The 27,783-nt window shown below is 43.4% G+C and overlaps 1 protein-coding gene across 1 annotated transcript in view; it reads left to right on the top strand.

Moving 5' to 3' along the window:
- SPECC1L (sperm antigen with calponin homology and coiled-coil domains 1 like) overlaps window positions 1-27,783 on the top strand; it is a 215,214-nt gene that overhangs the window by 166,664 nt on the left and 20,767 nt on the right. The window contains exons 10-11 of the mRNA XM_053701992.1: window positions 7,312-7,402; window positions 7,586-7,672. Of these exons, the coding sequence (XP_053557967.1) occupies window positions 7,312-7,402; window positions 7,586-7,672 (178 nt within the window). The remainder of the gene's footprint in view (window positions 1-7,311; window positions 7,403-7,585; window positions 7,673-27,783) is intronic.

Genomic DNA, 27,783 nt, shown 5'->3' with positions numbered 1-27,783 from the left:
TTTCTTCTCTCAAGTCCATGTCAGGAGCGACACTACTAACCTGTCACACTTGAAGGGCCATGTTCCTGTTTTACGGCGTTGATTCTGGTAAGATCGTTTCATTATATATATATATATATATATATATATATATATATATATATGATAACGCTAGAAGATAGTCACAGTGTGACTCCTTTTATCTATATAGAATCTAGGGTAATAACCTCGGAGGGGGTTGTGGAACAGGGGTGAATATATGCATAATATTGTTTATTGTGTTTCTGCTGCACTTGTGTGAGATGAGGCTCTGTCGGTGTGGAACAGTTAGAGAGAGATTGAGGCAGGCTTTTATTTGGCGCGTCTCTCTCTCGTGTGCAGGGGCGGTCCTGCATGGCACTCCATGTGACTGGGTGTGGCCTCTGTAACTTCCTCTTTCTCGACCTGCGTTCGGAAATGAAAGCTGTTTCTTGTAGTCCGGGTCATTGGAGGTGGTGAGTGCCCCGGCCATTGGGATATAAAGGTGCCATTTAATAATTGATCAAGTCCGTAATAAAGGCGCAAGCTATGGAGGACTCTGGTATGTTAGAGGATACTCCCTCTTTATCTAAACCTATTAACTGTATATACTGTGAGGAGGTTCCGGTCGAACCGCCGACACAACTCTGTTCTGCATGCTTTGACAATATTGCTATATCGAAAAAGAATAAAGTACTTAGTACGACTGTGCCGTCCACCTCTGAGGGTTCTCCGTCCTGCGAGGTTCGTTCCCTACAATCATCTCCAATTACATAAGCTGTTCCCCAGAGCACTACTAATCCTCCCGAGGGAGCGGCCCTTTTGCCTCCAGACTTCGCCGATCAGTTGCAGACGGCGGTTTCTGCAGCCATAAATCCGATGCCTCGGCCTACTAAGCGCAAACGGAAGGTACGGCACTGCTATCCGTCTCAGAGGTCTTCGACTCCGCTGAATGTCTCAGACAGATTATCCGCTGAGGACGACTCCGACTTATCTGGGTTGGAATCTGCTACTTCTAGACCTCCGTCCACGGAGGAACCAGATTTCAAATTCAAGATGGAGCATTTGCGCTTTCTGCTGAAGGACTTTCTGCTGCTACGTTGGAGGTTCCGGAACCGAAACTCCCGGAGAAACCTTCGATCCCTAAACTGGATAGGGTTTACGAAGGGCAGGGTAGTGCCCCACGCCTTCCCGGTTCCTATCAAAATGGCAAACATTATTAAGAATGAATGGGAGAAACTGGGTTCGCCCTTTTCTCCCTCATCTTCTTTTAAGAAGCTTTCCCCCTTTCCTGATGCGCAGCCTGAACTGTGAGGAACCGTCCCTAAGGTGGATGTTGCTATCTCCACGCTCACTAAAAGAACGACCAGTCCGCTTGAGGATAGCTCCTCTTTTAAGGAACCCATGGATAAAAAGATGGATTCCATGTTGCGGAAGATGTTCCAACTGACGGGGTTCCTGTACCAACCGGCGGCGGCAGTTGCTGTAATGGCTGGTGCGGCTACCTACTGGTGTGACGCACTACCAGCAGTGGTCGAGGTGGAGACTCCCCTCGATAAGATTCTGAATCGAATCGAAGTCCTAAGGGTAGCGCATTTGTTCATTTGTGATGCTAACATGCAGATTATTCGCCTGAATGCTAAGACATCAGGGGTTTTTGTTTTAGCCCGCAGGGCTCTGTGGCTAAAATCATGGTCTGCTGACATGACGTCTAAGTCTTGCTTGCTTTCCCTACCATTCAAGGGGAGGGTTTTGTTTGGCCCGGACCTGGATTCTATCATACCTACAGTCACGGGTGGCAAGGGTGCCTTGCTACCTCAGGATAAGAAAGCCAAACCCTTAGGGATCTACTTTTCGTCCCTTTCGTGCGGACAAGTCTCAGCGCTAGCAGCCTTAAACAAAATCTGAGCAATCCAAGGGATCTTGGAAGCCAGCAAACTCTTGGAACAAGTCCAAGCAGAACAAGAAGCCCGCCGAGTCAAAGTCGGCATGAAGGGGTGGCCCCCGACCCGTCCTTGGACCAGGTAGGGGGTAGGCTATCTCTTTTTGCAGAGGCCTGGAGGGGAGATGTTACAGATCCTTGGGTTCTGGAGGTCGTCGCCCAGGGGTACAGGATAGGTTTCAAATCGTATCTGCCCAGAGGCAGGTTCCTCCTGTCAAACATCTCTTCAAGACCAGAAAAGTGAGACGCCTTCCTGGGGTGTGAGTGATCTCTCATCTCTCAGAGTAATCGTCCCAGTCCCTTCAGCAGAAAGAGGTCTGGGGTATTATTTAAACCTTTTCGTGGTCCCAAAGAAGGGCGGCACGTTTCGTTCAATTCTGGACCTAAAGGCCCTAAACAAGTTCCTGTCAGTTCCATCGTTCAAGATGGAGACGATCAGGTCAATTTTGCACCTGGTTCAAGAGGGTCAATTCATGACGACTATAAACCTGAAGGATGCTTACCTTCATGTTCCAATCCACAAGAATCACTTCAAATTTCTAAGGTTCGCCTTCCTGGACCAGCACTTCCAGTTTGTGGCCCTTCCGTTTGGTCTGGTGACCGTCCCAAGAGTCTTTACAAAGGTTCTGTGAGCTCTTCTCGCAGTAGCGAGAGCCAGAGGGGTTGCAGTGGCGCCGTGTCTGGACGATATCCTGGTCCAGGCTCCATCCTACAGTCTGGCGGTGGATCACACGAGAGCTCTTCTCCTTTGGTCCCACGGGTGGAAGATAAACGAAGAAAAGAGTTCACTGGTCTCCAGCAACATGGTGGAGTTTCCTGGGTACGATAATAGATTCTTCAGCAATGAAGATATTTTTGACAGACCAGAGACGTTGCAAGCTGGCGTAAAACTGTCTAGACCTGCAGACATACTTCAGGACATCTGTGGCCAGGTGTATGGAGGTTATCGGGCTCATGGTATACAGCATAGATGTCATTCCATTCGCCAGGTTCCATCTCAGACCTCTTCAGCTGTGCATGTTGAGACAATGGAATGACGATCATTCTGATTTGTCCCAACAGATATCTCTGGACAGACCGGTGAGGGAGTCCCTGTCTTGGTGGATCCGACCGGGAGAATTGTCTCAGGGGACATCTTTCCTGAGACCATCCTGGGAGATTGTAACCACGGATGCGAGTCTATCAGGATGGGGAGCTGTTTGGGGTTCCAGAATGGCACAAGGCAGATGGACTCAAGAGTAATCGAGTCTACCTATAAATATTTTGGAACTTCAAACGATATTCAACGCTCTGAGGGCTTGGTCCCCTCTGTGGTCATCTCAATTCATCAGATTCCAATCGGACAACATTACCTCGGTTGCTTACATAAACCACCAGGGGGGGGGGGGGCGAGAAGATCCCTAGCAATGAGGGAAGTATCTCGGATTCTGGAATGGGCAGAGATTCCCAATTGTTCGCTCTCAGCGATCCACGTTTCATCCAGGGGAATGGTCTCTCCACCCCGAGATGTTTGCAGAGATCTGCAGCAGATGGGGGACGCCGGAAATAGATCTCATGGTGTCCAGACTCAATTGCAAGCTACCCAGATATGGGTCCCGATCAAGGGATCCCCAGCTGGAATTGATATGCGCCTTGGCAGTACCCTGGGACATCAACCTAATTTACATATTTCCACCGTTGCCTCTTCTACCTCGAGTAGTGGCGCGCATCAAGCAGGAGCAAGCTTTGGCTATTCTGATCGCTCCGTCGTGGCCGTGGAGGATGTGGTTTGCGGATCTAGTGGCGATGTCATCATATCCGCCGTGGAAGTTACCTTGTCGCAAGGATCTGCTAGTTCAAGGTCCTTTATATCATCAAAATCTCGATTCTCTGAGGCTGACTGCATGGAGATTGAACGCCTAGTCTTAGCCAAGAGAGGATTTTCGGAGAGAGTGATTGATACTCTCGTTCAGGCCAGGAAGCCAGTCACTAGACGCATCTACCACAAGGTGTGGAGGACCAACTTGTCCTGGTGTGAGGAACGAGGATACCCATGGCATAAGGTCAGGGTATCCAGGATTTTGGCCTTTCTTCAGGACTGTCTGGATAAGGGCCTTGCCGCCAGATTTCTAAGGGGACAGATCTCAGCTTTATCTGTACTGTTACATAAGAAGCTTGCGGAGCTTCCTAAAATTCAGTCCTTTGTTCAATCTATGGTTAGGATCAGACCTGTCTTCAGAAATCCGGCTCCTCCTTGGAGCTTAAATTTGGTTCTTAAGGTTTTGCAGAGGGCTCCGTTTGAGCCTATGCATGCCCTTGACATTAAGATTCTCTCATAGAAGGTCCTGTTGTTATTGGCTATTGCATGGGCACGTAGCGTCTCTGAGTTGGTGGCCTTGCAATGTGAGCCTCCCTACTTACTTTTTCATGCTGATAAGGCTGTTCGCACTGGATTGGGATTCCTTCCCAAGGTAGTGTTAATTGGTAATATCGATCAGAAAATAGTAGTTCTTTCCTTGTGTTCTAACCCTTCTTCGAAGGAGAGGTTACTTCATAATCTAGATGTGGTTCGAGCTTTGAAGTTTTATCTTCAAGCCATGAAGGAGTTCAGACAGACGTTGTCCTTATTTGTTGTGTATTCCGGAAGACGCAGTGGGCAAAGGGCCCCTGCAACTTCTCTATCTTTTTGGTTGTGGAGTATGACCGGTCTGGCATATGAGACAGCGGGACACAAGCCTCTTCAGAGGATTACGGCTCACTCAACTAGAACTGTGGCCTCTTCTTGGGCCTTTAAGAATGAGGCTTCTATGGAGCAGATTTGTAAGGCGGCCACCTGGTCATCCTTACATACTTTTGCAAAATTTTATAAATTTGACGTTTTTGCTTCGGCGGAAGCAGCTTTTGGGAGAAAGGTTCTGCAGGCTGTGGTGCCCTCAGTATAGGGTCTGCCTCCTTTACCCTCCCGTTTTTTTCATTCAGTGTCCTCTAGAGCTTGGGTATTTGTTCCCACAAGTGATGAATGAAGCAGTGGACTCTCCTCCCATTAAGATGGAAAACATAAATTATGCTTACCTGATAATTTCATTTCTATCTGTGGGAGGAGAGTCCACTTCACCCGCCTGTTCTCCGGTGGGCGGACCTAAATTTATTTTTGATTTTCTGTCACCATTAATACCCTGATATTTCTCCTTCTATTCCTTGTTCCCTTGGTAGAATGACTGGGGGATGAGTGGAGTGGGGGAGGTATTTAAGCCTTTGGCTGGGGTGTCTTTGCCTCCTCCTGGTGGCCAGGTTATTTTTTTCCCACAAGCGATGAATGAAGCAGTGGACTCTCCTTCCACAGATGGAAATGAAATTATCAGTTAAGCATAATTTATGTTTTTCGACAGTCTTCTGCCCTGTTTGTTTTTTTTCTCTGGAAAACGTAAGGGTTAGAAGGCCACTTCTACTACTCTTTCTCTCTGGTGGAGAAGTTTTGCTTATGAGACTGCTGGACATTACAGCTCATTCCGCTAGGGCTGTCTCCTCTTCTTTGACTTTCAAAAATGAAGCTTCTGTGGAACAGATTTGCAATGCGGCTACATGGGTCCTCTCTGCATATTTTTTGCAAATTCAATTTTGATACATTTGTCTCGGCTGAGGCCTCTTTTGGGAGAAAGGTTCTTCAAGTGGTGGTGCCTTCTGTTTAGGTCCTCCTGCTTTTTTCTCCCTCCCTGTTCATTCAGTGTCCTCTAACTTGGGTTTTGGTTCCCACTAGTAATTGGAATGACGCTGTGGACTATCCATGCCATAGGAAAGAGAAAGAAAATGATGCTTGCCTGATACATTTCTTTCTTTCCGGGCATGGAGAGTCCACGACCCCGCCCTCTTTTTAATATTATTCGGCATTTTTTTTTAGTTAACCTCAGGCACCTTTACACTTGTCTTTCTTCTTTTTCCATTTTCCTTTGGCTGAATGACTGGGAATTATGGGTAAGGGAAGTTACACTTAACAGCTTTGCTGTGGTGCTCTTTGCCGCCTCCTGCTGGTCAGGAGTTGAATATTTCACTAGTAATTGGAATGACATCGTGGACTCTCCATGCCCGGAAAGAATGAAATTTATCAGGTAAGCATAAATTTTGTTTTTCTTTGGCTAGGAGAACTCTCCCCTGCATTCTTCAGTATCTGGTGTTTCATCAACACCATGCAATTTTGAGGACAATGTCTAGCTTTCTTCCTACAGCGTTCTCTCATTTAAAATTAGGGATGTACGCTGGTCGTTAAACTTTTTTTTATTTAAGGACTACTAAAAAAAAGTCTCCTCTCCTCCTTGCTAGTTGCATCTTTCGTTTATCGTAAGTGCCTGAAGAAAGCTCCTGTTGCTTTTGCTTCTTAATTGAAGAGTTTGATTCTCGTAGCTTCATTGGGGCGGAACAACCATCGCCTTTATGTATTACAGCTCATTGATCTCATTCTCTGTCTCTTTTTTTGTTGTTTTCAAGGGTGCAATATTAGGGGAGCACAATTGCATGGTTGTAGTTTGGCGCTGTTTACATATTTTCTCAAAGCTGTATCATTTTGAGATGTTTGCCCTGGCGGAGGCTATTTAGTGGAAGGAAGGTCGTTCAGGCAGTGGTTCCTGGTAAATGTGTGCCTGCCTTTCCTTCTTTTCTATCTGTTTTCCTTTGTGAACTCCACAGCTTGGGTGTTCACACAAGTAAGGATTTTTGAGTGATAGTACAAGCACTTGCCCAATTTTTCATGTTTGGTGGCAGTTTGCACTTGTTTACTCTACTATCTTTCTTACTTCTTTCTCCTATTCTTGGCTATACGTCTTACTTGGCGGGAAAGGGAAGTAGGAGGGATACCTAAAGCTTTGTTGTGGGGTATCTTTGCTTCCTCCTGCTAGCAAAGTGATGAATTCCCTAAGGACTGCCTAGACTGCAGCCACAAAGAAAGGAATTTATCAGGTAAAAATAAATTATGGTTTTTACCTCCGTGATTACCTTGTATCTAAGCCTCTGCAGACTGCCCCTTTTATTTCAGTTCTTTTGACAGACTTGCATTTTAGACAATCAGTGCTGACTCTGATAACTCCATAAGAGTGAGATAAAAGACGGCCTTCAAGGGCTTAGAAACTAGCATACGAGTCTACATAGGTTTCACTTTCAAAAATAAGAACTAAGCAAATTTGATGATAAAAGTAAATTAGAAAGTTGTATAAAATTGCATGCCTTATCTGAATCAGGAAAGTTTAATTTTGACTAGACTGTCCCTTTAAAATATCCAATGTGTATATGCCGACAAGTCTTAAGTAATTTGTGTGTGCTTTTATGTAAGAATATGTGTGTTACAGTTTGCTTCTTACAAGCAGCAGTTATGCTAGGTAAAAATGTCAACCCTCTTCTTACAGAGACATTCTATCAGCGGGCCTATATCTTCAGCCAAATCCCTACCTGGCTTATCAGAAAAGAGACCCAGCTATGCTGAAATACCCGTACAAGGTAGGTCACAAAGCACAAGGTTATAATTAGCCAAAATGTCTTTAATGCTGGTGACCTTCAGCTCTCCTTGAGGCATCTTATACAACCTATATTGAGGTAGTTGGATGGAACATGTCATCATTTGAAATATTAATGGGAGATCTAAAAGCACACTTATTGTTTGTGTTTCCTTTCATTCTGCAGAGCACCTTCTCCGAAACTCCTCTAGCACAAGAGCCGCTTCCTCATTACCCCGAGTCTCTACCATGGACAGTAACAAAACCATCTCTGGTAATGTTTTATGAAGTTCTAATCTAATGCTAAGCAGTAATGTTCTTGAGGGAAAAGTACATTCCTGGCCTTTTACCAGTCCTCTGGGATCAGCTTCTTGTTCCTACATTAGTAAACTGTACAATATTCTGTAAGCCACAAGCAGTTCAATGTTTTCTTGCCTAAATGGTTAAAACAGGGTACATAGCCGAGAAGTTAACTGGTCATCATTTTCTTCAAAGATGTTAGTCATGTGTTTGGGGACAAAGTCAGTATGAAATAACATGCATTTAAATTACTACCACTCTGCAACAGGTAGCAGAATTATTTCACCAATTTGATACAGGGGTTAAACACACAGTAGTGGATGGTCAATAGTTGTAAAATTACATGATCTAATGAATTGGGCAACTTATGTCTCTTTAAGAGACAGTGTGTTGTGTATGATTGTTTGTTTGGTGTGTCTAGGTGTGAACAAACACACTCACATCGCCCACTGGTTTTAATTGATCATTCATTTAAAAAGTAGTAAAATATTTTAATCACTTGATTTACTTAATATTCAAGTATTTTTTTTTCAGACAACTTTTTCATCTCTTTACTGAATCTGTATGTGATATTGGTATTTATATGAATATCCTCTTCAAACACCATTTGGATATACATTTTTTTTCATACAGGTGGTGAGAGTCCACGATCCATGGAAATTACTCTTCTCTACCACTAGGAGGAGTTAAAGATTCCCAAACCCCAAGAGCTCTATAAAACTCCTTTTACCTCACACATACCTCAGTCTTGCCTCCGATGGTGGTGGTTAAAGAATGTGATTCTACAAAGAAAGGGGTTTTCAGTCTATGTTGAGTCCCGATTCCCCTCAGAGTACAGTGTTTGTCAGAGGGACGTAATTGGGGTATGGTTTGTGTTGCTTTGCTTTCACCTCATGGGAAATCTTTCTTAAACCCTCAAATCGGTTGCAGGGATGTGCTATACTCCTGTTCCATAACCTCTACTGATATGTTTCAGAACTGGTTTGGCTGTCTGCTACTTTATTGCTAGTGGACGAGTGTCTATTGATAAATATATTTTATTTTTTAATACAATAGTGACATATAGACAATCATTCAGCTATGTTATGGGCATTTTCTTTGATTTATAAAATGTATCTATATATATTTTTATATATATATATATATATATGTGCCCCTGGACAGATCTTTCACTATTTCCCTTGCTTTTGGCTCGCTTAGTTTTTCGCACGTCAGCCTGTTTTCACTTGTCGGGATTGCACACGTCAGGTTAAAGTTCATCGGGTTTTCTCACATTCCATAGTCTTTATTTTTTTGTGCGCTGGGTTTGCTTGACGGGTTAGCACACGTCCTTTTCGTTTTCCCGAGCGTTAATGTACGTTTGCTCGCTTATGAGCGCGTCGTGTTTTTGGTGCGCACATTCACATTTAAAAGGATATGAAACCCAGATTTTGTCTTTCGTGATTCAGATAGAGCATGCAATTTTAAGCAACTTTCTAATTTACTCCTATTATCAATTTTTTTGTTTTTTTGGTATCTTTATTTGAAAAAAGGATTTGTTAATGCATACACACCAATCTAATGTTTTTTTGGGTATTAATGCACATACTTTTTGTTCATTACAGGTTAATGCTAGAGCGTTGCCTCCGGCCATGACGTCTTTCATCAAGGCTGCAGTCTCTGAGGCGTTGGCTGCTCTCCCGCCTTCAAAGAAGCGTAAAAGGTCAGTTCAGATTTTACCTTCTACCAGTGCTATGTGCCCTGATCCCAGGGATACTGTTGAATCTTCAGATGGTGAAGTTTCCCCTGGGGATGAGGATTCCTCATCTAAAGTAGAACCTGATATTTCCTCTTTTTTATTTAAAGTTGAACATATAGTCATGCGAAAAAGAAAGTACACCCCCTTTGATTTCTATGGTTTTACGTATCAGGACATAACAATCCTCCGGTCCTTAGCAGGTCTTAAAATTAGGAAAATACAACCTCAGATGAACAACAACACATGAAATATTACACTGTGTCATGATTTATTTAACAAAAATAAAGCCAAAATGGAGAAGCCATGTGTGAAAAAATAAGTACACCCTTACTACTTCCATAGGAATTAAAGGGACACTGAACCCAAATTTTTTCTTTCGTGATTCAGATAGAGCATGCAATTTTAAGCAACTTTCTAATTTATTCCTATTATCAATTTTTCTTCGTTCTCTTGCTTTCTTTATTTGAAAAAGAAGGCATCTAAGCTTTTTTTTGGTTCAGAACCATGGAAAGCACTTGTTTATTTTTAGGTGAATTTACCCACCAATCAGCAAGAACAACACAGTGTGTTCACCAAAAATGGGCCGGCATCTAAACTTACATTCTTGCATTTCAAATAAAGATACCAAGAGAATGAAAAGAATTTGATAATAGGAGTAAATTAGAAAGTTGCGTAAAATTGCATGCTCTATCTGAATCACGATATAAAAAATTTAGGTTCAGTGTCCCTTTAAGAGGCTAAGTAGCAGCCATGTGCTGCTAATCAAATGCCCTTGATTAATTAATCATCAACATTCAGGTGTGTGTTAATACAATGCCAAGGAGGAAAGACATCAGCAATGATCTTAGAGAAGCAATTGTTGCTGCCCATCAATCTGGGAAGGGTTATGAGGCCATTTCCTAACAATTTAAAGTCCATCATTCTACAGTGAGAAAGATAATTCATAAGTGGAAAACATTCAAGACAGTTGCCAATCTTCCCAGGAGTGGACATCCCATTAAATTCACCCCAAGATCAGACTGTGCGGCTCAGAGAAATTGCAAAAAAACTTCAGATTCTACAGGCCTTAGTTAGCATGTTAAATGTTAACGTTCATGACAGTACAATTAGAAAAAGACTGAACAAGTGATTGTTTGTATAGAAGGGTTGCTAGGAGAAAGCCTCTTCTCTCTAAAAAGGGATTGTCACTACAGCTTAGGTTTACAAAGTTGCATCTGAACAAACCACAAGTCTTCTGGAACCTTGTCCAATGGACAGACGAGACCTAAGTGGAGATGTTTGTAGATAATACACAGTACAATGTTTGGTGAAAACCAAACACAGCATATCAGCACAAATACCTCACCTTGCAGTCATTGAGTCGATTATGAACTTCTCTGTATACCAAAGTATTCTGAAGTCAAAAAGCTTGGCCGAAATTGAGTCATGCAACAGGACAATAATCCCAAGCACACAAGCAAATCTACAACAGAATGAGTGAAAAAGAAAATAATCAAGGTGTTGCAATGGCCCAGCCAACGTCCAGACCTCAACCCGATTCAAATGCTGCGGCGGGACCTTAAGAGAGCTGTGCATAAACAAATGCCCACAAACCTCAATGAACTGAAGCAATCTTGTGAAAAAGAGTGGGCCAAAATTCCTCCACAACGATGTGAGAGACTTATAAAGTCATACAGAAAACAATTACTCCAAGTTATTGCTGCTAAAGGTGGCTCTACAAGCTATTGAATCATAAGCCATTTTGGCTTTATTTCTATCTAAAGGGGAGGAGAGTCCACGGCTTCATTCATTACTATTGGGAATTAAGAACCTGGCCACCAGGAGGAGGCAAAGACTCCCCAGCCAAAGGCTTAAATACCTCTCCCTCTCCCCTCATCCCCCAGTCAATCTTTGCCTTTCGTCACAGGAGGTGGCAGAGAGGTGCAGAAGATTTGGAGGTCTCTTATGGAGGGTATTACTCTTCGCAATGGGACAGGAGTTTTAAGTAGCCCTATAAGGCTTTTGAGTGAGGGCTTGAATGAGAGTCTGGAGATGCAGGGAGTGTCTCTTTTGTTAGGAGCGCTGCTATGACCTGTCACACTTGAAGGGCCTTGTTCCTGTTCCACGGCATGGATTCTGGTAAGATTGTTTCATTTTATATACAATGTTAACATAGAAGACAGGACCACAGTGTGGCGTCCTTTTATCTTTACAGAATCAAGGGTTAATATTCCTAGTAGGGGGATTATTGAACAGGGGGGTTTATACATGATATTGTTTATTGTGTCATTGCTGTGCTGTGCGGGATAGGGCTCTGGCAATATGTTGAACTTCAGGTTCTTTTCCAGGGAGTTTTTGCACGGTCCTTTTTTGGTGCGTTTTCTCCTTTAGGCAGGGCAGCCCTGCGAGGCACCCGCGTGACTGGGTGGGGCTCTTCACTGAGTGCCCCGGCTATTGGCGGTTATAAAGGTGCCTGTTATTTTCTCTTTTATTCTAATAAAAGCGTAAGCTATGGAGGATTCTGACGCGTTAGAAGGTACTCCCTCTTTGACAAAGTCTCATACCTGTGTTTATTGTGAGGTTCCGGTAGACCAGCCTGCCCAATTATGTTCCACATGCCTTGAGAGGGTCAAGACTAAAAGAATGTCTAGTACCATGAGCCGTCCACCTCTGAGGGTTCTCCGTCCCGTGAGATGCGTTCCCGAGTTGAGTCCTCTATTGCACATGCAGCGCCCCAGGGTCCGACTGTTGCTCCTTCGGGAGAGATATGTTGGCCGCCAGATTTTGCGATTTGGTGGTTTCTAAAGTAATCCACGCCTTACCACGTTCTGCTAAGCGCAAGCGTAGGGCCTTTCAGAGTGGCCCGACTCGGGACTTGTCTTCGTTGGATGCTCCTGCAGAGTGGTTCGACGATGGAGCCCACTCCGACGCTTCGGAGGGGACTCCTTCTGGGTCGGAATCTGTGTTATCTAAAGCTCCGGCAGAGGAGCCTGGCTATAGGTTTAAGATGGAGAATTTGCGCTTTTTGCTAAAACAAGTGCTTGCTACTCTAGAGGTTCCGGAGCCGAAGCTTCCGGAGGAACCTTCTATCCCTAAGCTAGATAAGGTTTATGAGGACAGGATGGTACCCTAGACCTTCCCGGTTCCTATAAAGATGACTAACATTATCAAGAACGAATGGGCCCGATTAGGTTCTTCCTTTTCCCCTTCTTCGTCCTTTAAGAAACTTTTCCCTGTTCCGGAGGCTCAGTTGGAGTTGTGGGGGACCATTCCTAGGGTGGATGGTGCCATCTCCATGCTCGCTAAGCGAACGACTGTTTTCCTAGAGCATAGCTTTCCAAACTTTTCATGTTGGTGACACACTTTTTTAGACTTACATCATTTTGCGACACAGTAATTCAGTTGTACTAGCAAACAGGAAGTTAAACTAACTTGTTTTAAGAGATACAGACACATACATAAATTATATATTAACGAAATGTATTTACAAGTAACAGTATTTTTGTGCAAGAATTAAAAAAAAAAGTTTAACACCAATAGCTACTTACAATTTTAATGGGATGTATGAGGTTGATGGGATGACACAGTTTCTGAATATTTGGTGGAATATTAGGTAAAGACATTCGCATTTCATCATCAAGCATTTTTAATCAATGCTCTACTGGGGGCTAGCTGCAAAAAAAAAAAAAACAGACTTCAGCTCAGCGTTAAAGCTGCTGCCTTCAGAGCTCTGCCTTCGGGACTACTGCCCGTGCTGCAAACACACTGCTATCCCACTCACTGACTTCACATGCAGTTACGAGCCAATAGAGGAGACTACACGTGCAGTCATGAGACAATGTGCCGCCAAAGGGAATAGTTTCAGTTCCCACTGAGCTGTGCCAATAGGTTAAGATGATCTGTGACCCACTAGTTATCAATCACGTATCAACCATGTGATATGCGTAGCAAGCAGGCAGAAAGTCAGAAACTAAAAAAGAAAAAAAAAAATTAAATTCAAAAACATTTGTGCTGAAGCAGGGACACACCTACACACTGCTGCTGACACACTAATGTGTCACGACACACAGTTTGGAAAGCACTGCCCTAGAGGATAGCTCGTCGTTCAAGGAGCCTATGGATAAAAAGTTGAAAAACATGCCGAGAAAGATGTTTCAGCACACAGGGTTTGTTTTTCAGCCAGCAGCAGACGTAGCCGTAGTTGCTGGAGCTGCGTCATATTAATGTGATTCCCTGAGTGAAATGATTAAGGGTGAACCCTCTTTCGAAGAGGTGCAGGAGAAGATTAAGGCTTTGAAGGTAGCCAATTTTTTCATTTGCGACTCCAATATGCAAATTATTCGCCTAAAATGCTAAGGTGTCAGGGTTTTCAGTTTTAGCGCGCAGGGCCTTGTGGCTAAAATCTTGGTCGGCGGACATGACCTCTAAATTGAGGTTGATGTCCCTGCCTTTTCAAGGAAAGATTCTGTTCGGTCAAGACCTGGACTCGATCATTTCCACGGTTACGGGAGGCAAGGGTGCCTTCCTGCCCCAAGATAAGAAAGATAAACTGAAAGGACCTATCTTTCGTGCGGATAAGGCCCAACGCTAGCAGCCGGCCGCAAAGGCGGACCAGTCCAAGGGAACTTGGAAGCCTGCTCAGTCTTGGAACAAGTCCAAACAGAACAAGAAGCCTGCAGAGACCAAGTCGGCATGAAGGGAAGGCCCCCGACTGGTCTACGGACCGAGTAGGGGGCAGGTTATCTCTATTCTCTCTGAAGCCTGGTTGCAGGATGTTCAGGACCCCTGGGTTCTGGAGGTTGTCTCCCAGGGTTACAGGATAGGATTCAAATCCTTCCCTCCCAGGGGCAGATTCCTCGTGTCAAACCGGTCATCGAGGCTGGAGAAGAAAGAGGCCTTTCTGGGATTTGTGAGGGATCTTTCCTCTCTAGGTGTTATCGTACCAGTACCCCTTGCAGAAAAGGGGTCTAGGGTATTATTCAAATCTGTTCGTAGTTCCAAAAAAGGAGGGCACGTTCCGCACGATTTTTGGATCTGAAGTGTTTAAACAAGTTTTTGTCCGTTCCATCGGTCAAAATGGAAACGATCAGGTCCATTTTGCCCCTAGTTCATGACCACGATAGACTTGAAGGATGCCTACCTTCATGTTTCAATTCACAGGGACCACTTCAAGTTCCTAAGATTTGCATTTTCGGACCTTCACTTCCAGTTTGTGGCCCTTCCTATTGGTCTGGCAACGGCCCCAAGAGTTTTCACAAAGGTTCTCAGGGCCCTGCTTGCTGTAGCCAGATCCAGGGGCATTGCGGTGGCGCCCTATCTAGACGACATCCTGGTTCAGACGCCGTCCTTCAATCAGGCAGTGGACCATTCAAGGTCCCTGACCCTGTTACTTCAATCTCATGGTTGGAAGATAAACTCTGGAAAGAGCTCCCTGGTACCCAGCACCAGGGAGGAGTTTCTGGGGACGATCATAGACTCAGTGTCCATGAAGATTTTTCTCACGGATCAGCTACGCAGGAAGCTTGCGTCCTCTATCTGGCTCTTCAATCCTCAGAGAGGCCCTCGGTGGCCCAATGTATGGAGGTGATCGTGCTCATGGTCTCCTGCATGATGTCATTTCATTTGCCAGGTTTTATCTCTGGCCTCTTCAGTTATGTTGAGGCAGTGGAACGGCAATCATTTTGATCTCTCACAGCTGAAATCCATGGATGTACGGGTTCAGAACTCCCTCTCTTGGTGGATCCTGGGAGATTGTGACCACGGACGCGAGTCTGGCGGGATGGAGAGCTGTTTGAGGTGCCAAAATGGCACAGGGAAAATGGTCTCGGCTGGAGTCCCTTTTACCGATAAATATCCTGGAACTTTGAGCGATCTACAAAGCTCAAAGATTTGTCTCAGATGGGGGACGCCGGAAATGGATCTCATGGCGTCCAGACTCAATTGCAAACTTCCCTGTTACAGGTGGAAGTCGAGGGACCCCCAGGCAGAACTGATAGATGCATTGGTGGTGCCTTGGTTCAATCTAGCGTACATTTTTCCTCCATTACCACTTCTTCTATTGTGGCACGCATAAAGCAGGAGAGAGCTTCGACCATTCTGATTGCTCTTTCGTGGCCGCGGAGGACATGGTTTGCGGATCTGGTGGGGATGTCATCCTCTCCACCGTGGAGGTTACCCTGTTGCAGGGATCTGTTAGAACAGGGGCCTTTCCAACATCAGAATTTCGATTCTCTAAGGCTGACTGCATGGAGATTGAACGCTTAGTCCTAACCAAGAGAGGTTTTTCTGAAAGTGTTATTAACACTCTAGTTCAGGCAAGGAAGCCAGTCACTCAGCGCATCTACCATAAGGTGTGGAGGACTTACTTGTCCTGGTGTGAGAAACATGGATACTCTTGGCACAAGGTGAGGGTTTTCAGAATTCTGCCCTTCAAGAAGGTTTAGAGAAAGGACTTGCTGCTAGTTCTTTAAAGGGACAGATTTCGGCATTATCTGTTTTGTTACACAGGAGACTCGCTGAGCTCCCTGTCATTGAATCCTTTGTTCAGGCTTTGTCTCGAATCAGGCCTGTCTTTAGGCAGTCTGCTTCCCCGTGGAGCTTGAACTTGGTCCTTAGGGTTTTGCAGCAGGTTCCGTTTGATCCTATGCATTTCCTTGACATTAAGATTCTGTCCTGGAAGGTTCTTTTCCTGTTGGCCATTGCATCGGCTCGTAGAGTATCTGAACTGGCGGCTTTGCAACATGGGCCACCTTATCTGGTTTTTCATTCGGATAAGGCCGTTCTTCGCATTGGCTTGGGATTTCTTCCCAAGGTGGTGTCCAATCTTAACATCAGTCAGGAAATAGTTGTTCCTTCTCTGTGCCCTAACCCTTCTTCTTCTTCGAAGGAGCGGTTACTATCTTCTATCTTCAGGCTACAAAGGACTTCAGACAATCTACATCTTTTTTTGTTGTGTATTCAGGGAAGCGCAGGGGTCAGAGGGCTTCTGCTACTTCTCTGTCTTTTTGGCTGAGGAGCTTGATCCGTTTGTCTTATGAGACAGCGGGACATAAGCCTCCTCAGAGGATCACAGCTCATTCTACTAGAGCGGTGCCTTCTTCTTGAGCCTTCAAGAATGAGGCCTCTATGGAGCAGATTTGTAAGGCATCTACCTGGTGCTCCTTACACACTTTTACAAAGTTTTACAAATTTGACGTTTTTGCTTCTGCGGAAGCGGCTTTTAGGAGAAAGGTTCTACAGGCTGTGGTGCCCTCAGATTAGGGTCCGCCTTTTACCCTCCCGGTTTCATTCAGTGTCCTCTGGAGCTTGGGTATATGTTCTCAATAGTAATGAATGAAGCAGTGGACTCTCCTCCCCTTTAGATGGAAAACATAAATTATGCTTACTTGTTAATTTCATTTCCATCGTGGGGAGGAGAGTCCACGGCTCCCGGCCGTATCTCCGGTGGGCAGACCTAAATTTAATTTTTCTTCTAGCACCATTTGTACCCTATTTATCCTACTGTTCCTTGTTCCCTCGGAAGAATGATTGGGGGATGAGGGGAATGGGAGAGGTATTTAAGCCTTTGGCTGCGGTGTCTTTGCCTCCTCCTGGTGGCCAGGTTCTTAATTCCCAATAGTAATGAATGAAGCCGTGGACTCTCCTTCCCATGATGGAAATGAAATTATCAGGTAAGTATAATTTATGTTTTTTGTTAAATAAATCATGACACAGTGCAATATGTCATGTGTTGTTTTTCATCTGAGGTTGTATTTACCTTATTTTAAGATCTGCTAAGGACCAGATGATTGTTATTATGTCCTTATATGTAAAACAATAGAATTCAAAGAGGGTGTACTTTTTTTTCTGCATGGCTATTCATTTTAAAAGAGGTCACTTGGGGTTAAAGATCCTAAAACTTCTGATGATGAACCTTGTAATCATTTAAATTCAGTTTTTAGGACCGTTTATAATCTCCCTGACTTTTTCCCTGTGCCTGATGCTGTCTCTGACATGATTGGTAGGGAATGGTCTAAGCCAGGTGTTTCTTTTAATCCTTCTCTAAGGTATAAAAAGTTATATCCCTTACCTGCTGCAAATCTAGAGTTATGGAAAACGGTTCCCAAGGTGTATGGGGCCATTCCCTCCCTGGCTAAACATACTATTACTTTGGAAGACAGTACTTCTTTTAGACTGGAAGTTAGAAGCCTTTCATAGAAGGGCCTTTTTACATGCTGGTTATATTCTCAGGCCAGCTATTTCTATTGCTGATGTGGCTGCTTCTTCTACCTACATGTTATCAAGTCTTTCAGAGCAGTTTTCTGATGACCCTGTTAGTGCAATTCTATTGAATTTGCTTCAGAGTGTCAATTCTTTTATTTGTGATGCTGTGTTTGATATTATGAAAATTTATGTCAAAAGCATATCTTCAGCAATTCTTGCCAGGAGGGCCTTGTGGTTTAACTCCTGGAATGCTGATATGGTGTCTAAATCTAGATTATTGTCTCTTTCATTTCAGGGAAATATGTTATTTGGATGTAGATTCTATTATTTCTACTGGAGGTAAAGGAGCTTTTCTTCTTAAATGGGAAGAGTCCACATCTGCATTCATTACTTTTGGGAAATACAGAACCTGGCCACCAGGAGGAGGCAAAGACACCCCAGCCAAAGGCTTAAATAACTCCCCCACTTCCCTCATCCCCCAGTCATTCTTTGCCTTTCGTCACAGGAGGTTGGCAGAGAAGTGTCAGAAGTTTGAGATAGTCTCTCATGGAGGGTAGTACTCTTCACTATGGGACTGGAGATTTAAGTAATCCTGTCAGCCTCTCAGTGAGAGCATGGATGAAAGTTAGAGTCCAGAGATGCAGGGAGAGTCTTTCTGCGAAACCATTCTGACTCTTATTAACAGCTCCATAGGCAATCAGCGTTGACGAGTTTCGCTGCCTGCTTTCTTCACTCAAGTCGATGTGAGAAGCGATGCTACTATCTGTCACACTTGAAGGGTCGTGTTCCTGTTCCACGGCGTAGATTCTGGTAAGATTGTTTCATATTTTATACACATACCCCCCAACTGTCCCAATTTTCGCAGGACAGTCCCGATTATAGGGGTCTGTCCCACTGTCCCGGGTTGCTAGCCATCTGTCCCGCATTACCCCATGCATTAAAAAAAAAAAATTCTATTGGGTACATACTCAGAAGCAGCTGACTTTTCTCTCCCAGGGTTATATACCTGTTAGATTCCTTGTGGAAAAGTAATGGTGTGTGGGTTAAGCAGGAGTAGGAAGGCTGTATACCCTCTGACCTCGGGTAATGGTGACCTCTAACCTGCATGTATAAGTGTATACTATGTAGTGTGTGTTTATCTGTATGTATAAGTGTGTATCTGCATGTATAAGGGTACACTATGTAGTGTGTGTATGTGTGTATCTGCATGTATTAGTGTAAGCTATGTAGTGTGTATCTGCATGTATAAGTGTATGCTATGTAGTGTGTGTGTATCTGTATGTGTAAGTGTATGCTATGTAGTGTGTGTGTGTGTAGCTGTATGTATAAGTGTAAGCTATGTAATGTGTGTGTATCTGCATGTATAAGTGTATGCTATGTAGTGTGTGTGTATCTGTATGTGTAAGTGTATGCTATGTAGTGTGTGTGTATCTGCATGTATAAGTGTATGCTATGTAGTGTGTGTGTATCTGTATGTGTAAGTGTATGCTATGTAGTGTGTGTGTATCTGTATGTGTAAGTGTATGCTATGTTGTGTGTGTGTATCTGCATGTATACATGTATGCTATGTAGTCTGTGTGTATGTGTAAGTTTATGAAAGAAATAAAGGATTGAAGCTCACCAATATGCCAAAAAGTAATTCACTTTATTGTAGAGACAGGCAGGGTCCAAATACCACGACGTTTCGGGGCAGTATGCCCCTTAATCATGTGATGACAACCTATACAGGTACACCTGTTTAAATAGCTTACCTGGGATTAACCCTTACAATCTTTCTAACAATACAATAATAGAGGGACAGCACCATCTAGCGGCCCCCAAGGTGTATAATTACCTAGTGTTAAAATAAAACCAAAGACAAAAAACAGCAATGAAGCCCTAATTACAGATTCAAACTATGTCAAAAAAGCTTTTTATTATTTATATAAATAATTTTTAACCCATCAAATTTAAATCACTATGTAACTATAGAAAATGGCAGAATAAATTTATCATTATATATGAACATAATAGAGAGATAGATCAGTAAAAAACTGACCAATCTATCTCTCTATTAAGCCCCCTTGGTTCCAAGGTGTCAAGGTGAAAAATCCAAAAGGATTCTCTTTGCTTAAGCAAAACTTCCCTATTTGCACCCCTTCTAGGGGCTTTCACCTGTTCAATCACCTGAAACCTAAGTTGGCTTATCTGATGGCCTGCTGCCAAAAAATGATAGGCCACTGGGGCTGACACTTTACCACATCTGATGTTGCTCTTGTGCTCAGTTATTCTGTCCCGGACCCTCCTAGTGGACTCACCAACATAGGCCTTCCCACATGGACACTTGATCATGTATATGACATAACTGCTGTTGCAAGTGAAAAAATCCCTATAATTAAATCTATGCCCACTATGTGGATGTAAAAAATAGGGACTTTTCACTATGCAACTGCAGTTGCTGCAACCAAGACAAGGGAAACAACCAAGATTCTTTTTAGTGATACATTTTTGGGATGTAGATTTGACAGAACCCATGTCAGCCCGTATTAATGAATCCCTAAGGCTTTTACTACGCTTGTAGGCTGGCATGGGGAACTTGTCAAACTCCTCAACATCCACATTACATCTTCTCAAGATGCCCCAATGTCTCTGTATGATTTTCAACACCTGATCACTCTGTCTAGAAAACTTGACTACCATATCCGTGCACTGCCAAGCCATTACAAAGAAAATGACAAGTGAAGAGGATCTTGCAGGGTCTCAAACCTTTACCTATACATAGTTTGAAGCCTCTAGAATTACAACTCTGGTTAAGGGCTCACGCAATTTTTTACATACAGCCCCCAGACAAGTTGCAAGTAATCAGTATGAAAAGTCTACTAAAAAAACAACTGGCCTATGACCTGCACGCCACCACCCTGGCTGAATATCATCGGGTGAAAAGAATCCCCAGAGGATTACGAATGAATATTAGACCCACCTTGTTGAAGGACAATCCTGAATATTGCCGTAAGTTTGAGCAGATTCTCAATAAGTGTTCCTTTGACCTAATCGTTCTGACTGTAGAATATATCTTCAGATCGATTTGGATAAACTAAAAGGAGAGATTGCTGCTTTAGAGGAGGAGATCCGGCAAACGATGTCATCTGCTGATTCTGACAAGTTGCTTACGGCTAGTAAGGAGTTATTGGCAGAGATGCGGTCGACCATTGAGGAGAGGAAACGGTTAAAATTTCAGAGAGACTCTGACGACTACTCCAATAGAGTCTACAGGTGGGTCTATGATCCAATGGGGCAGGAGCGCCGCGTCACTTCCGGTTCACGGAGAAGGCAGCAATATCGTCATGCAGTGTCAGGCAGCAGCTCCGATTCATCCATGGATTTTTCCCAGGGAGAGGGCAACGACAGCCCAGGAGAAGCGGCCGCAGACACCGCCGGGGCCCAAAAGGGAGCAAAAGTGAAAACAAAGGTAACAGCCAAATCGGGCAAGGCATCCTCACAGAGGGTGACGCGGGCCCGCAACAAAATATAGTCTTTAATATCTCAGACTGTCCACTTGCTGAGAGAGAAGCATCTGTTCTCCAGAAGGGACTGTCTTTTTGCCCATTCAAGGACTGTGATTTCTTCAATTTGAATAGAGACATTCACAAATTTTTCCGCAATATAAGGTTAAAATTTTGGCATAATAACAAGACAAGTAATGTTTCTCAAATTGGTACAAGGTTGAATTGCAGTGGGTCTGTTGGGTGTAACATCATTGGGGATAATAAAGTTAATAACTTGAGCATTACACAATTAGGGTTATTTAACAAAAGCTCTTTTTTTCCCTCTACCACTGACCACAGTATTGAGACCTTTGAAAAGTTAGTTCTGTCTGATTTGAATGATTTGCAGGCTAAAACTAAGTTATGTAAATCTTAAGGTAAACCTAGGTTGTTTAACTTTACATCTGCTGATCATTCAGCCTTGAAATCATTGAAATCTAACAATAAAGTGATATTGAAGCAGGCTGATAAGGACGGAGCGACAGTTGTTTTAAATAAGACCGACTATAGAACAGAGGTTTATCGCCAACTTGGCACTAAGGAGGTATATAAGGTAATTGCAGGTAATCCAATTAATAAGATTTCTAGAGAGATTCAATCTACTGTCAAATTTGCATTGAATAATGCTTTAATTGATGCTAAAACGGCTAAATTTCTAATTGTGACTGACCCAATCACACCTGTGTTATATGTGCTGCCTAAGATTCACAAGTCCTTGACTGCTCCACCAGGGCGTCCTATTGTAGCGGGTACCAATTCCGTTTTTTCAAATATTTCCATTTTTTTGGATAGAGTATTGAGACTACTGGTGGAGCAGTCAAGTACCTTCATTAAAGACACTAATGATTTTTTGATCAAGCTGAGCAACTTGCAACTCCAGACTGACAAGTTTATTCTTTTCAATTTGGATGTTTCCAGTTTATACACATCTATCACTCATGAGAGTGGCCTAGGAGCTGTGCAACAGGCTTTGCTCACTGCTGGGTCACATTCAGAAACTCAGGTCGAATTTATCTTGCAACTGTTAGAATTAATTCTTTATAATAATTATTTTCTCTTTGAGGATTTATATTATTTACAGTTGCAAGGTACGGCTATGGGCTCCAACGTCGCCCCTAATTATGCCAACATTTTTATGAATCTCTTTGAAGAGAAGTTTGTTTTTGAAAATGCCCTTTTTCGTCAGTGTGGCGCCACCTGGTGGCGCTACATTGATGATATTTTTGGGGTTTGGCTGGGCGACGTTGGGGCCCTCGAGCTTTTTGTATCTGAATTAAACCATTCAACTAACAATATCAAATTTACATTGACTTCCAGTGAGAGTTCCATTGATTTTTTGGATGTGACCGTGATCAAGGATGGTTTCAGTTTTAAAACTGATATTTTCAGAAAAGAAACTGACAGGAATAATTTATTGATGTATGACAGTGCTCATCATCCCTCCTTGATCAGGTCACTACCCAAAAGTCAATTGCTTAGGGTTAAAAAATTGTCACAGAAACATCCAAGGTTCCAATGAGATTGGCAGAGATGGGTGACAAATTTCTGGAACGTGGCTATCCACAGGATCTGATTTCGGACACCATTGATATGGTGTCCCAGTTGGATCGTGATGCCCTTCTAAAAGCTAGAAAACTCTCTGATAAAAATCAAAAAAGGATGGTATTTGTATCCGAGTTTTCTAGACAGAGTGATCAGGTGTTGAAAATCATACAGAGACATTGGGGCATCTTGAGAAGATGCAATGTGGATGTTGAGGAGTTTGACAAGTTCCCCATGCCAGCCTACAAGCGTAGTAAAAGCCTTAGGGATTCATTAATACGGGCTGACATGGGTTCTGTCAAATCTACATCCCACAAGTTTATCACTAAAAAGAATCTTGGTTGTTTCCCTTGTCTTGGTTGCAGCAACTGCAGTTGCATAGTGAAAAGTCCCTATTTTTTACATCCACATAGTGGGCATAGATTTAATTATAGGGATTTTTTCACTTGCAACAGCAGTTATGTCATATACATGATCAAGTGTCCATGTGGGAAGGCCTATGTTGGTGAGTCCACTAGGAGGGTCCGGGACAGAATAACTGAGCACAAGAGCAACATCAGATGTGGTAAAGTGTCAGCCCCAGTGGCCTATCATTTTTTGGCAGCAGGCCATCAGATAAGCCAACTTAGGTTTCAGGTGATTGAACAGGTGAAAGCCCCTAGAAGGGGTGGAAATAGGGAAGTTTTGCTTAAGCAAAGAGAATCCTTTTGGATTTTTCACCTTGGAACCAAGGGGGCTTAATAGAGAGATAGATTGGTCAGTTTTTTACTGATCTATCTCTCTATTATGTTCATATATAATGATAAATTTATTCTGCCATTTTCTATAGTTACATAGTGATTTAAATTTGATGGGTTAAAAATTATTTATATAAATAATAAAAAGCTTTTTTGACATAGTTTGAATCTGTAATTAGGGCTTCATAGCTGTTTTTTGTCTTTGGTTTTATTTTAACACTAGGTAATTATACACCTTGGGGGCCGCTAGATGGCGCTGTCCCTCTATTATTGTATTGTTAGAAAGATTGTAAGGGTTAATCCCAGGTAAGCTATTTAAACAGGTGTACCTGTATAGGTTGTCATCACATGATTAAGGGGCATACTGCCCCGAAACGTCTTGGTATTTGGACCCTGCCTGTCTCTACAATAAAGTGAATTACTTTTTAGCATATTGGTGAGCTTCAATCCTTTATTTCTTTCATTGATACATGGGAGGTTGGTAGTTACTCCCTGAAGCTTATACCATTGGCGTGATTGCTGGATAACACTGACTTTTCTGTCTATGTGTAAGTTTATGCTATGTAGTGTGTGTGTGTATCTGCATGTATAAGTGTATGCTATGTAGTGTGTGTGTGTATCAGTATGTATAAGTGTATGCTATGTAGTGCGTGTGTGTGTATCTGCATGTGTACATGTATGCTATGTAGTGTGTTACTGTGCATTTTTGCTATCTTTAAAGGCCAGAATCTAGAATATTAATGAGGAATGCACAGAGCAGTTTTAAATAATCTATTATTAAATGTCCATTTAAGATAAAAAAAATTTAGCACTGTCTCTGCAAAGGTTAATTAAATACAGAGCTCACATAGCTATACCAGTGGTTTGAGCTTGTGTTTGATTTGCTGCCTAAGAGTATTAAAAGATATGACTTTATTTAGAATTTTATTTATATTACTTTGGTCTTATGATTTTTTTAAGCCCCGCCCCTGCTCCTGCCCACCACATTTCAAATTTTTGCTGCTCCTGTCTTCTTGTGTTATGTATGATAACACAAGAAGACAGGGTCACAGTGTGACTCCTTTTATCTGTATAGAATCAAGGGTTAATATCTCCTTAGGGGGATTATTGAACAGGGGGGAATACTCTTATATGTTTATTTGATTTTTATGCTGCTTTATGCGCGAGATGTTATGGGCTCATAGGCTGTTATGGAATATTCAGGTTTCACTTTCACTTTGACAGCCATGCAGCTTACAAGCTTGGCACGCTTTCTCATAGCAGGGACGGTCCTGCATTGTGCACAATGTGATTCATTCCCCTTTCTCCTCACCGGGTGTCTATCAGAGAGGAGTCATAAATCTCTGTACTGTCTGGGTCATTGGAGGTGGTGAGTGACCCAGCTATTGGGGTATAAAGGTGCTGTTTTTTTTAATAAAATAAGAGGTTTTATTTCTCAAGTTCTCCGGTTATTTCACTAGCGATGGAGGATTCTGTTACTTTAGAGGGCACTCCCTCTATTCCTAATGAGTAATTCCTGTTTATATGGTGAGGAGGCCTTAGTTCCACCCTCTCAATTATGTTCCATATGCCTTGATAATGTGATAATATCAAACATGTTTGATACCACGGAGCCGTCCACCTGTGAGGAGTTGTCGTCCAGTGAGGTGCGTACCCTACATTCTTCTATCTCTACACATGCAGTTTTCCCGTAGCATTGCTGATACTCCATCTGGAGGGGGCCTTGTTTCACCAGACGTTACTGCGCAGTTCAGACGGCAGTATCTGCAGCCTTTTATGCTTTACCTTTCCCTGCTAAGTGCAAGCGAAAGGTTACATATTGCACTCCTTCCCAGAGTACATCAGATAATTTATTGGATTTAACTGAGGTTATCCGAGGATGAAGTTCTTTCTGAGACTTCAGAGTATGAACATTCTGGGTCGGAGTCTGCTGCCTTTATACCTCCGGCTGTGGAGGAACCAGACTTTAGTTTTAGGAATTTGCGCTTTCTTCTATAGGAAGTTTTTGGCGAATTCAGAGGTTCCAGAGGCCAAATTGCCTGATGAACCTTTAATTCCTAAATTGGATAGAGTTTGAGGACAGGGTGGTACCTTATCCTTCCCTGTTCCTGTTAGATGGCGAACATTATTAAGAATGAATGGGACAGGATTGGATTCCTTTTCTACCTCTTCTCCCTTTAACAAATTGTCCCCGGTCCTGGACTCTCAATGGAGTTGTGAGGTTCTGTCCCTAAATGGGATGACGTTACCTTTACCCTTGCTAAACGTACTACTATCTCGCTTGAGGATAGTTGTTCCTTAGAAGAGCCCATGGATAAAAAATGGAAACTATGTTAAGAAAGATGTTTTAACATACAGGATATTTGTTTCAACAGGCGACGGCTGTGGTTACTGGAGAAACTACCTTCTGGTGTGACTCCTTTAAAGGATTTGATCGGGGTGGAGGATCCCCTCAACGTTACTCAGAAAAGATTTACGGCCTTGAGGGTTGTTAATTCTTTTATCTGTGCTGCTATTAGGCAGTTTATTCGCTTGAATGCTATGGCTTCAGTTTTTTCTGTTCAGGCCCGTCGGGCTCTGGCTGAAGTCATGGTCTGCGGATATGACTTCTAAGTCTAGACTTCTTCCCTCCTTTTAAGGGAATGATTTTGTCTGGTCCAGGCCTGGTCTCAATTATCTCCACGGTCACAGGGGGCAAGGGTGCCCTCCTACCGCAAGAGTATATGAACTAATCTAAGGGACGATTTTCATTCTTATAAAGCCCATGCCAGCAGTCCTCCGCTAAGCCAGAGCTAACCAAGAGCTCTTGGAAGCCGGCTCAGTCCTGGAATAAATCCAAGCAGAGCAAGAAGAACGCTGAGTCTACGTCGGCATGGATGGGCGGTCCCCGGGCCGCTTCTGGATCGTGTAGGGGGCAGTATGTCACTCTTTTCAGTTGCTTGTTTCAGGGACATGCAGGATCCATGGGTCCTGGAGGTCATAGCTCAGGGTTACAAGATAGGTTTTAAGTCTCAGTCACCCAGGGGCAGATTCTTCCTGTCTTCCTGACCTGGAAGGAGGGAAGCCTTTCTGGGGTGTGTATGGGATCTGTCCTCTATGAGTTATTGTCCTGGTGCCTATCGCAGTGAGAGGTTTGGGATGCTATTCAAACCTTTTCGGGGTCCCTAAGAAGGAGGGAACTTTCCATCCGATTCTGGACCTAAAGTGCTTAAGCAGGTTTTTAAATGTCTCCTCGTTTAAGATGGAGACAATAAGGTCCATTCTTCCTCTCATTTGAGAGGGGTAGTTCATGACCACGATAGATTTGAAGGATGCTCCCTTCTCGTACCAATCCTCAAGGACCACTTCCAGTTCCTAAGGTTTGCATTCCTGGACCAGCACTTCCAGTTTATTGCCTTCCATTTGGTCTAGCTAAAGAAATTTTTTGAAGAGTGGACCATTCAGAATATCTCCTCTGTCTTCTTCGATCCCATGGATGGCAGATAATCTAGAGAGAGTTTTCTTGTATCAAGTACCAGGGTAGAATTCTCGGGTACTATAATAGTCTCCATAGACATGAGAATATTTCTAACAGACCAGAGACGTTGCCATTGCAAGCTAGCTTCAACATGTCTTGCCCTCCAGATCTCCTTAAGGCCATCTGTGGCTCAGTGTATGGAGTTGATTGGTCTCATGGTGTCCAGCTTGGACATCATTTCCTTTGCCAGGTTTCACCTCAGACTGTTGCAACTGCGCATGCTGAACGAGTGGAACTGCGATCATTTGGATCTGTCTCAACAGATTTCTCTGGACAAACGATCAGAAGAATCGCTCTCTTGCTGGTTTTGTCCTGATTACTTGTCCTTAGGGACGTCCGTCTCAAGACCATCCTGGGTGATTGTGACTATGGTTGCTAGTCTGTCAGGATGGGGAGCTGTTTGGGGTCCCAGGAAGGCACAGGGCCTCTGGTCTCAGGAGGTAAAGCTCCCTCCTGTTCTTATGTTGTATCTTCGGGCAATATACAATGCTCTGAAGGCTTGGCCCGGCTGGGTTCGTCCCAGTTAATCAAATTCCAATCAAACAATATATCCTCGGTGGCTTACATCAACCATCAGGGGGGAACGAGAAGCTCCCTAATTTTGAGGGAAGTATCTCGGAATCTGGTGTGGGGGAGAACCGCATTTGTTCGCTGTCAGCGATCCACATTCTGGGTGTGGACAACTGGGAAGTGGATTTCCTCAGCAGACAATCCTTTTATCCGGGAGAATAGTCTCTCTATCCCGAGTGTTTGCAGCGATTTGCAAGAGGAAGATCTTATACCGTTTCAATACCAAGCTCCCCAGATAGGGGTCGAGGTACAGGGATCCTCAGACGGAGCTAACAG

The sequence above is a fragment of the Bombina bombina genome, chromosome 2 (assembly GCF_027579735.1).
Source record: "Bombina bombina isolate aBomBom1 chromosome 2, aBomBom1.pri, whole genome shotgun sequence".
Lineage (NCBI taxonomy): Eukaryota > Metazoa > Chordata > Amphibia > Anura > Bombinatoridae > Bombina > Bombina bombina.
Note: the sequence above shows the minus strand (reverse complement) of the source record. Positions and strands in the feature narration are given on the sequence as shown.